The sequence below is a fragment of the Hirundo rustica genome, chromosome 23 (genome assembly GCF_015227805.2).
Source record: "Hirundo rustica isolate bHirRus1 chromosome 23, bHirRus1.pri.v3, whole genome shotgun sequence".
In the NCBI taxonomy this organism is placed as follows: Eukaryota; Metazoa; Chordata; class Aves; order Passeriformes; family Hirundinidae; genus Hirundo; species Hirundo rustica.
In genome coordinates, this window is record NC_053472.1 from 6,725,482 (window position 1) to 6,737,678 (window position 12,197).

Below are 12,197 nucleotides of genomic sequence, written 5' to 3' on the forward strand. Positions count from 1 at the left end.
GAGGTCAGTGCGGGGAAGCAGCTCCTGGCCCCATCACAGCTCATCCTTGCAGCAGCTCTGGGGTACCACCCTGTTCCTGATGCATGTCCAGCCTTAGCCCTGTGGTCAGGTCATCAAAGAAAGTGGAGATTAAAGCAAAATTCCCCCTACCCTAAAATTTTAAGTTTTCTGTGCTCCAGCACCCCAATAGCATATACACTTTCTCCTGTCTCCCTGCTTTTGGCTCCCTGGGGACTTTTCCCATTTCCTTGGGGCTTCAGGAGCTACAGGCTCCCCCTTCCCTGGGGAGCAGCAGGATGATGCTGCCTGGGCCATCCCAGGACTGTTCTCTCTGGAAAGCATCTGATGCATCATGCTGAGTGCTTTCCCCGTGTCACAGAATCCCAGAATGGTTTGCGTTGGCAGGGCCCTTAAAGCTCATCCAGCTCCAAGCCCCTGCCATGGGCAAGGACATCTTCCACTTGCCCCGGCTGCTCAGAGCCAGGTGTCCCAACCATCCTGAAGGTCGGCAGGAAGGAGTGGCCGAGGCCGGCACTTTGCTGGTGCTCCAACAGCTCACGTGCTGCTACGGAAACCAGATGATAAATATATTTTTAAACTTGGAATCTGTGAACCGCTTATTATTTCTGAATTAGGAATCAAAACATCTGCATAATCACGCCGCTGCTGCGGCAGATGTACTCGGCGCGAAGGTCACTTTGCTGTTTTGTCGAGATCTCGTGTGATTTGAGCGAAGCAGCTCCCCCGTGCTGTCCTGACGCCTCTGACACCCGTGTCACGTTGGCTCAGCGCGATGCCCAGCGCAGCCCGGGGCCCAGGCTGCCCGGCACAGCGGCGAGCTCCTCTCACAGTGCTCAGCACGTCGCTGTCACCAGATGCCCGAAGAATGGGGATGATGATTTTGGACGGCGCATTAGCGCCGGTTATTCCGAGTGAGGCCGCGTGCACCGCCACGCGTTAACCCCTCGGTGCTCGGCACTCCGGCCCCACCGTGACAGTGTGGAATCACAGAACTGTTTGTGTCAGTCTGCAGTGTCCAGGTGGTGCAGCAGAGATGTAGGGCCGATCCCTGGGCTGGCAGAAGCTGCTGACACCCGGTACCATCACTCGGGACTTTCAGTAAATTTTGCAGTAGCTGCACTCTGAATCCCCCTTTGAAAGCTGCAGGTCCAACCAGCTGGACTTGGGGCAGCATCTGTGCCCCCACGGTCCTGCTGTGATGGACAGCGGAAACTTCCCACTGCCAGCTGCACCCCCTGGATGCAGCTGATAGTTTCCCATCCGTGCTTGTCCCAGGGACCCTTCTACTCGGGGGTCTGTGACACACGAAGGGAATGTTCACATGGATAGAGCTCTCTCCTGGGGAATTCCGTTCAACAGCGAATATTGAACACAGATCTGAAGCTAGGGCCTTGGAATGCGTAAAAAAATATAAAATCTGTATGCTGCCCTTTTTGCAGTGGGCAGTTTGTCTTTTCCCGTGGAGCTGGAAGCATCGTTCCGGTGGGATGCAAGGAGCAGTGGATGGGAGATGCTGCTGCACATCCTTGGCCCAGGCCAGCAGTGAATTTTGAGTCACTGCCCTTTGGCAGCATTTGTGGGCAGGCTCTAAAAAAAGATTGGAATTGTATGTTTGGTGTTCGTGGCCTGGTTCTTGTCAGGTAAGGCAGGACAGTAGGATCCTTTCCTTGGCTTTTTCCAAAAGAGAAGTGTTGGCATCATGTGGAATGATGTCACTCCACAGCATCTGGTTTGAGCTCATAAATTAGCTCATGGTAAGTATAAATATTGTACAGGCAGGGAATTTCAGTGCTGTCTATTGATAGCTGTCCCCTCCCCATTGTTTGGGATTTTTTTATATGAAACCATTCAGAAATAGTAAAATCTTTATTTCCAGCTCCTGTAAGATTTATTTATTTATTTGTTTATTTTTAGCTGCAGTGGTGGTTTGAGGGCAGGTTTTGGTTGTTTTTTTTTCCTTCTTCTTAATTTATTAAAGCAAAAGGAAGGTCTCAGCTCCCTTCCCCCTTCCCTGTGCCCTTAATAGCTCTCCCTGCTATTTTAATCCGCCGGGCTGGGAGCTGAGGGCAGAGCAGTGACTCCAGGAGCCGAGCCACCAGGACCATGGCCCTCACGCTCCGGTATCAGTCACCAAGTGTTGTAAATCGCCATGTCGGGGGAAAAATCACCCTCTTGGCAGCTCAGGTGTGATGCTGGTGTCGGAGGATGGAGAATGTGGGGGTTGCAGCTGCTTGGTGTCTGCTGACCTTGGCTTCCTGCTCTGGCCCCACTGGAAACAAGATGTGGCACCACTGCCTTGATCTTGATAAAACAGATTGGGGATGAATCAATTTCATATCGATTTACCTGGGCTAGGGAGATGCCGGTGGAAGTGGGGTGGTGGGGAGGATTTCTGGGGAATGCAAAGGGGTGCTGGTCCCATTTTGGCTGCCCAGTGTTCAGTGCACCATGTGTGCCGTGGTGGGGCTGTGCTGGCTGGCAGCTGCACCTCTGGCAGGGCACCGTCATGATGGCCCAGTGTAAATAAAATCAGAAGGCTCCCGTAAAACTCCGTTATTGCTGCGGCACAAAGTTAGAACCACTGGAGGTTTGTGCTCCCTGGCACTCGTGCGCAGCAATGAATATTTTATAGGAAAGGAAATACTTAGTGTCTGAATCTTTTTATAGCTCTGATGCTCCCATGGGTGTGAGTTGCCCCTTGCACACGCACCGTTTGCCAGCACTCATGGGGCTGAGCCCCCACAGCATCCTGAGGCCCCACAGCATCCTCTGGTCCCACTGCCCACAGCAGCTGCCAGCCCCACATCCCCACAGGACTCCCTGTCCCATGGCAAGGCGTTCCTGGGAGATGCAGGGGAGCAAACCAGGGAAATGCAGCAGGACAGATGGGGGAAATCAGTGGGCTCAGGATCTCGACCTGATGCATGGGCACTGGGAGATGCAGCATAACTGCTGTGCAAGTCCCAAGTACAGATTTCTGTCAGTGCAGGACTCTGAGGACCGCGCTCGTGCATGTTTTTACCCTGGCTTGTTTTGCTTGTATCGTGCAGCCTCCCGATTCCCCCACTGTTTCGTGTCCAAAACATGGATCAGGCAGGATGTGGGCAGGGATGTGCAAGCCCCCGCAGCCGTGGATCTCCCATGACAGGCTGTGTTCCAGGCACACGCTGCTCCGGGCTTTGTCTTGGGGCTCGCTGCTCGGGCAGGTACCGAGTGAAGCTCAGCTATGCTGGTGCCTCTCCTCGGCAGCGAGGGGTTCTTGCCTTCCCTCGGTAGCTGGCCACCCTGCCAAGCTGTGCCCTGGCCCGGAGATGACAAAGTGCCCTTTAGTTAATTGCAGAACGGATCGCCTGGAGTTAAAAGTTCTGATTTATATGACTATGGCTCTAACTGCTCAATAACATGGGTCCGTAATCTACTTTCATTTCAAACAGAAGGGTGATTTATGGGGCAGCATGCCGCTTTAGCTCAGAAATGAGGTGTTCAACATATGCTCTGTTGACATAAATTTGGAATTTATCGCTCCTGTCAAAACTGCCTGTTGGACAAAGGTGCGCATTAAGGCAATAAATGGCTTGGAATAGTTTTCTGTCAAATTTCCTAACCATTGTATTCACTCTGTTTGAGGGGAAAAATACACACTTAAAAGTAATCAAATGGCCAAGAGCCATGTGTCTTGTTCAGCACGGAGGGAGGGGAGGGGAGGGGGTCTCCTCCCTTCCCAAAAGGGGTGGCAGGGAGGGGCTGGGATAGAAGAGTTCCTCAAGTAAAGAGAGAAGAAGGCTGTTTTAGGCAGGGTTTTAAGCAGGCAGAGCAGAGATTTGCTTGTGGTAGCATTGGGACACTTGCAGTGGTCTTTAGGTACCAGGGCTGCACCCGTACCTACACCCCAAATGCTCTGCCAAGCTCCTGCACCCCGAGATGCTCTGCCAAGCCCCTGCATCCCCAAGCCGTGGTCATCAGCGTTTGCCACGGAGCCTGGCCTTTTCACACAAAGCACCCTGTGGGGAAAACTCATAATTTTTACACCACGCAGTCTCGCTGGAGTCGCCGTCCCTTTGAAGTGCTTTTTGTGGGGCATTTACAGGCCTTTTTAATTACCGGCAGCTTGCGAGGGGCCAGCCTCTCGCCCGGCTTTTGTTTGCCGGTGCCGGGCGGGGAGGGGGCATTGCTCGGTTTGCATTCCGCCTGGAGAAGCCCTTGCCAAAGCCCTGTGCTGGGGCTCGCTCGGGAAGGTGGATCCAGGCCTGGGACTCTGTGCCATGGGCATCCTTGTTGCTCTGGGCATCCTCATCGCCCTGGGCCACCTTCTGTGCAGGAGCATCCTCGAGTGATATCTCATGACATGGAGGCTTTGGCTGACTTTGTCTCCATGCACTTCAAGCGGGACATTGAGTGGGAATTAGAGGAAAACCTTCTTTTTACAAAAAACCCACTTTTCCCGCTTGCCTCTGCTCCATCCCATGGGCACCTTTCTGGCTGATGTGCTTGCAGGAGAAAGGAGCACAGTTTCAGCCTCATATCAGAATAATAAAGCACGGTTTATCTTTTGGCACAGAGTTTGGGCAGCACTGGGATGTATTTTAACGCCCTTCACTCCCCCGCCCCCTCTTTCTGGAGGCACAACTTCAGAAGCACATATTGATCTTTCCCCTCAGATCTTAACAGCCCGAGCAGCCGTAATACCTTGCTTACATCTGCCAGGTTTTTGTGCAGTTTTGCAACATCTCCTTAATCCGGCAAGCAGAAATAGAATGTTTCAATCATATTTCGCTACCGGGAAATGGAGCAGATAAAGCGCTTTAAGACCTTGTTGAAAGGGACCGTGCAAGATGGCGAGTGATAAGAGCGTCCTAGAAGCAGGCGCAGAGCGGAAAACTTTTGTTGCCACTGAAATTTGTTGAGAGAGATACTGCAACTAATTTACTCTTTGGGCAGCCGTGTGCCCCGTTGAAACAATGCAGAGAGGATGTGACTTGGGGACCCTGCAGTGCCCTGGGCAGCGGCCGGTGGGTTTCCAGAGTGCCCCGACACCAGTGGAGTTGGGGGTCTCCTCATTTCCTTGTTTCCCCACTCTGCGCTGGGAAGGTGGGAGGAGAGATCGTGCTAGCCGTAGGTTTGGGAGATGCAGAGGAAGGAAACTTGTCCTTCTGTTTCTCTGTTAACTTGAGACACACTTTAAAAACCCCAAGCCTCCATGTTTCACTTGAACTGATTAACCAGTTAGACTAATTCAGGGAGAAGGCATTCTGGCCTCAGAAGGGGCAGTGCAGATGCAGAGCATGACGTGGGTCTTCCTAACAAAGTGGTTTTAACCCGATGTTAAGTGCAGGAGTAGGCACAGCCCAAGCTAGGGAGTGTGACAGGCATGTCCCAAATTAAAAATGCAAAATGAGAAGGTTGTCATTTATTGAGCTGCTCGTTGGCAGCGGAGCCCTGTCAGGAGGCTGGTGTTTTATTTATTTTTGCAAGGCGGATAAATCCTTTGGATTGTAAACCTTCTTGGCCTGAATTCGTGCATGACTCCTAATCCTCTGCTATGACACAGTGAATTCAGGACAAGCCTGATTAATAATTACATTATACAGCAAAGTTGAGAGTTTAAACCAACTCCTGCTCCTTCCCTCTCCCTTCTGCTCTGCAGCATTCACTCACGGCTGAGCATCAGGGGGTCTTCTCCTGCTCTGACTCTTCCCTGCTATTCAGCATCCCACAAGGTGGGGTGTGGGGCTGGCAGTGGGGGAACAAGCCCCTGAGCCCCATGGGGCAGGGGTGTTTTGGGGCTCTGGGCTCTCTTGCAGCAGTGAGGGGTGATCCTGCTTGGAGTCAGAGCAGCTGCTGCTTTGCACCGATAAAACTTACACCAGGGGAAGTACAGCAGGAGCTCACAGGCACATGGTCCCTGCAAGCCTGCACAGCTGGGGCTGAGCCCTCCCGCGAGAGGGTCCACATCCAGCCCTGGACAGGGCCATTCCTGTTTTGTCTTTGGCAACAAGGCAATAGAAATACTCTCGTCCTGCTGCGGCGCGATGATAAATGGTGGCTGCGATCAGAGGTCAGCACACAGCTATGGGCTGTGTTACTCCTCAACACACACAAATACTTCTCTGTTTACAGCATCCGATGTTGAAACTTTGCACGTGCTGCTGTCCCGAGTCCTCCCCAGCCACAGGTCTGAGCAGCTCATGGTGACCGAGGGCTGGCGGGCAGCAGCCCATGCATTTGGGGCTCAGGGGCATTGATCAGCGTGGCTGTCCAGCACAGAGCCAGGTGGCTTTGCAGAGTCTGTTTGTCACCGGTGGAGGTGGCAAAATAAAGCACCAAGCTCCCATTCCACATGTGCCAGGCACTGTGTCCCTCGGGTTGTGGGGGCTGAGCAGTGGCTGGTCCCAAAAGGGAGGGGAAATGGGTCTGGGGGGCTGCCGGGGCAGCAGCGATGTCTGGGGAAGGAGATGGGATTGGGTTGGGGTCGTTGGTAATTTTAGACTTGGACAGTGCCCCTTTAAAGCTGCCTGTTAAAGGTCATTCCTCTCGGTCCGGAGCTCGGTTACCCAAAGATGGAGCATCGGTGTCTTCACAGCAAAGAATGGGCAATAATGCAGAGCCTGGCCACTGTGGCCGAGCCTGGCACCCGTGGCTGTGATCAGTGCCTGTGGGCAGTGCTCTGGGCAGAAAGGCCCCTCCTGGGCGCCGGGATGGGGGGATGCTCAGCCCCCCGACACGCTGTGGGGCCGGAGGCACGGTCGGGGTTGTGCAATGCTGCCTGGGCGTAGCTCGCTGTGTACCTGGGGCTGCCAGGAAACGGTGAGTGGCATGTTTCCTGTTTGCGAGCCGGTGGTGGTGTTTGTTGCTTGTGATTTGTGTCATGCTGAATTTGGATGGAAATTCGGATTTGGTTAGAAATGCACACAAACAACCTCTTAAAGTAGTCGGGGTTTTTTTTTTTTTTTTGGAGTACAGTGCCTTTTTCAAAAGCACTCAGAACATGGAGAAGGAGTTTGCCAATACAGATTTTGCCTTAACTCCAGATTTCATATTTATCGGGTTTATTAAAAGACTCCAGCAACAGCAGCAATGACAAACACTGACGGGGAGAGGGTTGCCTCCTCAGTCCTGGGGAGTCACATGGGACCCCCCATCCGTGCCCTCCCTGCAGTGCCTCTGAAGCCAGCACTGACTCTGGGCAATGTGTGGGTTGCAGGAAGCGCCAGGCAGTTTCTCGGTGTTGTTTTGGGTCACTTCCCCCATCTCAGGACTCACTCTTCTTTGTTCTCCCCCAGGAAGCTGCACAGTGGGATGAAGACATACGGATGTGAGCTGTGCGGGAAGCGGTTCCTGGACAGCTTGCGGCTGCGAATGCACTTACTGGCTCACTCAGGTGGGTTGGGCGGGGGTCTGGGCTGGGGATGGGGGGTTGTTCTGTCTGTCCACCCGCGGATGCTGTGGCTGCCCGGCTCACACGTCTCCTCTACGGCAGACACGTGCAGAGCCGGCTGCACCCTTCCCTGGGCAGCACGTTGCAAACTTGTTCTCCAGTGCCCAGTAATTTGATTTATTTAAATTTTCTTTTTTGGAATTTGTTTTCAGTTCCTTAATTGTGGAAATATTTTCCAGACTAAGCAGCTCAGAATAACAAACGCTACATGCCACGCAGCTGGTCATGGTCAGCCCTGCTTGTAGCGTGAGCATTGTTTCCACCTCGGGCCCCTGCCGCAGGTTCGTTAGCAAAACTGCAGAATTAGGTGTTCTCTGACTAATGAATCCAAGTAGCAGGTTCACAGGCTGCAGGGCCTTTAATTAAAGAGATAGGGGAGGGCTGGAGCGCTACACTGGAGGGAAGACTTGTGCTCTGCAAGTCCATGTCAGCTGATGTTCCCCTTGGGGGTGCAGTCCTGGCGCTGCTGGGGTTCTGATGTGGGGAGCTGGAGACGGCCGGGGGACCCCAGACCCAGATGCAGTCGGGAGTCCTTGTCCTCCTGCTCCGAGGACAGATCTCTGGGTGGTGACAGATACTGTAGCCACAGATCTACTTGCACGTACTTGGCAGGGAAGCTGTATAATATTTTAAATGCTTTTATACACTTTTATCTATTTTCATCTTTTTTCCCCCACTGCCTCTTTTTCCTGGGGTAGGAGGGTGCTTCATCTGGCCAGTTGCTGCATTCTGATTTTGGGGTCAATAGACCCAGCCCTGACTCCATCCCACCATTTTTTGGGCCAGGCACCAGCTCCTCAGGGTGCCTGCAGACAGCAGCAGGTTGCTGTGGGAGGTCCCTGGGATGCTGGTCCCCCTGAGTGCTGGAGTTAGGGATGCTGGTCCCCCCGAGGACTGGGGTTAAGGATGTGCTCCCCACAGCACTGGCACGCACGGCTCGTGTTTGTTATGGTCGCGCTGGCTCACAGCCTGTCCCTGGCAGGCAGCCAGCTTTGTGGGTACAGTATGTACAGTGAACGCTGAGCCAAGCTTGTCATCGCACAGGATTAATTATTATTTTATTTTATTTTTTTTTGTAAATCCGGTGAGGACGGGGCGGGGGGGGCGGGGAGAGCTCTGCCTCAGAGCTCGCAAACAGCCGCTGTGAATTCCAGCGCTGTTATTTATTAAAGCAGGAGACCTTTGCACCTCTTCCCTCGCCTCCCCCCGCCACTGGACGCAGGGAGGTTGTGCTGGAGCACTGGTGCAGGGCTTGTTTTCAGCTCTGAGGGCGGCTTTGCCTCCACACCAGTGGACCGTGTGTGTTTAACTGGGATTTGCAGTGGGATGGCTTTGTGCCCCCTGGCACCCTTCTCCCACCCCAGTGCCAGAGGGTCTGAGGGGGTTAACATCTGCAGCTTCCCCATCCAGGTGTTGATGGGTTTTAGTAAAGGTTCCAGTGGAGGATCTGGCTGAGCACCAGGCCTGGGGGGCTGTGGTGCTCTGAGGCAGGATGGGCTGGGCACACAGCGCTGTTGTGCCACAGCCTTGCAGGGGCAGGGTAAATACTAGGCCCCGTGCTGACTCTGAGTATAAAGTATAGATGTAAAGCCTTTAATGCCATGCAAAGTTTTTCCCTACCTGCTGCCCGCACTGCTGGCAGACAAGCTGTCAGAGACCTCTAAGGCTGACATGGAGAGTTGCCTTTCTCCCAGAAAAGCGAATTGTCAGGGAAGGCAAGGTGGGAGACCCAGTTGGTTGGTTCTGTGGCTCAGGACACCACTGGTTTGGCCAGGGAGGCTGATCCCAGCTCTGCCACTCCCTGAGTTGCATCCTCACCAGAGCTGGTGCTCGGTGGGTGCTCATTCTCAGCCTGGGATGCTGTTTACTCAGCACCTGCCGTGAGCTGGGTTTGTTCTCCAGGACAGGGAGGAAAAGGAGTTTCTGCCTGTCCCTGCTTGCTTTGCCTCTCCATCCAACAGAAATGGCTGCTGTGGAGATGGCTGTGCTGCCTTCCTCCGCTCTGGGCTGGGAATAGCCCATAGTGTGCAGGGGTGCTCATGGGCAGCGTGGGCAACATAGCGGCAGCAGCCCTCCAGACCCCTGCCCTGTTGCTTCACACCCTCCCTCCACACCCAAATATGCTCCTTCGTCATCAGGAGAGGCAGAAGAAAACCCCGAGGTCCTGTTGGGTGATGGACGAGCTGTCCAGGGAGCAGGGGTTACTGGGGGAGCGGGGTCCAGCGAGCTGGTAGGGATGGCACCTCAGACGGAAGGGGACGGCACATCCCAGCCTCGCCTCTGTCAGCCCAGTGGAAGAAGGGGGAGCTCATCCCGGGCCATCCACCGAGCATGGCCCCTGTGGCCCGGCGGGTGGGATGTGCGGGCGGAGCCGGGCTGACCGCGGCTCTGGCCCCCTTGCCCCGGCCGGTACCCGCGGCGGCTCCCTGGGGACGCCTCCCCCCCCGGCCCGGCTGGCCGGCGTCCCGCGCTCGGTCCCGGGTGATGTCAGCGGCCTGCCGGCAGGTCTGGATGTTCTGCCAGCGTTCCCGCGTTTATGATCATCCGCAGATGTGCATCCAAGAACACACTGTACCCACAGCAGAAATTAATGCAGGCTTGACTGCCGGCCAAGCCGCGCACACGGGGGAGAGGAAGAAAGAAAACAAAAACTGTTTAATGCTGTTTATAAATTATACACTGGCTGATGAAAAATACATTTCTCTTAGCCCCCACCCCTCCCCTCCCCATCCTCTCTGCCTCAATTGCCTGAACTGAGACCAGAAAATTATGGTTTGCTTTTTAGCTCCTGTTTTGGCCGGGTTCCTGGACCTGGCCGCTGGGTTGAAGCCAGATCCTTGCTTCTCCCCACCCTCACCTGATGAAATACGTTTATTTTTCACCCACTGCTCCCTCGGTTTGGCCACCTCCTGTTATTGACAGTATTGACAGTATTGACAGTATTGATGTTATTGATGTTACTGGTGTTATTGAAGGCGGGGTGCAGGGCGGGGTGCCAGGACCCCTCACACGTGCCCGGCACATCCGATGTCCATCCATCCGTCTTGTTCCCTCACAACGTCCCTGGCCATCACTGCCCCACCCCCTTTCTGCTGGAGGGGGGAAACTTCCCAAACTTCCCCCAAGGTTGTGGTGCCGGAGACCCCCCTCACTTGGGCTGGGGGGGCAAATGGGGCAGGAGCCCCCCATCCCTGCCCACCCCTCCCCACGCGCTCGCCAGCCATTTACGCAGCTTTTGTGTTGTTTTTAATACCGCTAATGTTTATCATTTGCCCAACAGGCTTGACAGATTTTGTTTCCTGTCGAGCGGCGGCGGTGGCGAAGCCCCCCCGGTTGCCAAGGAGCCGCCTCCCCGCACCGTCACGGGCTGATTTGGTATTCCGCGCGGCGCCCCGCCGCATTTCTGTATGCAAGACAAAGTGTTTTGATGGAGGACGATTGCAGGAGTGTCTGGAGGCTGTTTGGAGTTTTATGGGCTGTGCAGTACGCGCCGTGCTCGCTCGCCGTGCGGGGCTGCCAGGGATGGGGTCTGTCATTTTTTCCCTGTGGAGAGGATGCTGCTGGAAAGAGTGGCGCTGGCAGGGGCAGCAGGAAAGGGGGTTGCGTAAAAACCTCCCAGTTTGGGATCCCAAGTTAATTATTATAATTAATAATTTTGATTATTATTTTTTTAAATGAAAATACTCCCTGCTCCACCAGTCCCAGTGTGGTGCAGGGGTTGGTGGCACTGCCTGGCCAAGGTTGGCTCATGGTCTTGCTGCTGACCACCACCTCACCCACCCCCGAGCCCCTGCTCCATCACTCCAGGTGCTTTCCCAAGGCTCTCCAGGACAGCCTGTGAGATGCTGCCACAGCATCCTTCTCAGACGAGTTTCCAGCACTCCAACTCAAGGTCCCTCCTCACTCTGTGATGCCCACACCTCACTTTTTCTGATATTAATTATTACCTTTCCATGGCACTTTGGGAAGCAGGAGATGAAGCTGACTCTCCAGGCCTGCTCTGCAGCTCTCTTTTTTCAGCCCTTCTTGGGTTTCTCCACTGTATTTCTTTAGCACAGAGATTTTCATGACTCGTCTCTTTCACTTGGGTGAAACAGGGGAGAAGATTAATAATAATAATAATAATAATAATAATAATAATAATAATAATAATAATAATAATGACAATAATGCAAATCCAAAAGTGGCTTGATGTGGGCAAAAGAAGAAAACAAGAGAATGGGATAGAGAACAGGCTAAATTTAAAATTGTAATTGGCTGACTTCCACAGGCTTGCGGGTGTTTTAATGACTCATAATAACTTCATTTAAAACCAGCTGAGCAGAAAATAGATTGGAGAGGAGCCTCAGGCCATTATGGATTTGTTTTTTTTTTTTTTGACAAGCTCTGTTTTCGGCAGCCAGGAAGGCACTCGCAGAGGGCTCGGCTGCTGCGCTCCCCGAGTTGGTGGTCTGCCCGGCAGAGATTGTATAGAAGCCGGGCTGGCTCTTCTCTTCCCCCCCCCCCCCCTTTTTTTTTTTTTTTTTTCTTTTTTTTCACTGATTAAAAATAGATGCCTTGAGGTATTATTTTAGCATCACTGTGGTTTGGTGCTTTTTTCCTTGCACTTCTGATGTGGTAAACGGAACATAAATAAAATTGTTTTTGAAATTACTGAATTAATTAGGTAGTAAAGCAATGGCAGTGAATAAATTTTCTTGCCAATTTTTTTTTTAATCCATATTTCCCCCCACCACCACAT

The 12,197-nt window shown here is 53.3% G+C and overlaps 1 protein-coding gene across 4 annotated transcripts in view; it reads left to right on the forward strand.

The window, feature by feature from the left end:
• Positions 1–12,197, forward strand: part of ZBTB16 (zinc finger and BTB domain containing 16) — a 54,569-nt gene that overhangs the window by 19,454 nt on the left and 22,918 nt on the right. For all 4 annotated transcript variants that reach the window (XM_040084987.2, XM_040084988.2, XM_040084985.2 and 1 more), the window contains exon 3: positions 7,302–7,399. In XM_040084987.2, coding sequence (XP_039940921.1) covers positions 7,302–7,399 — 98 coding nt within the window. The remainder of the gene's footprint in view (positions 1–7,301; positions 7,400–12,197) is intronic.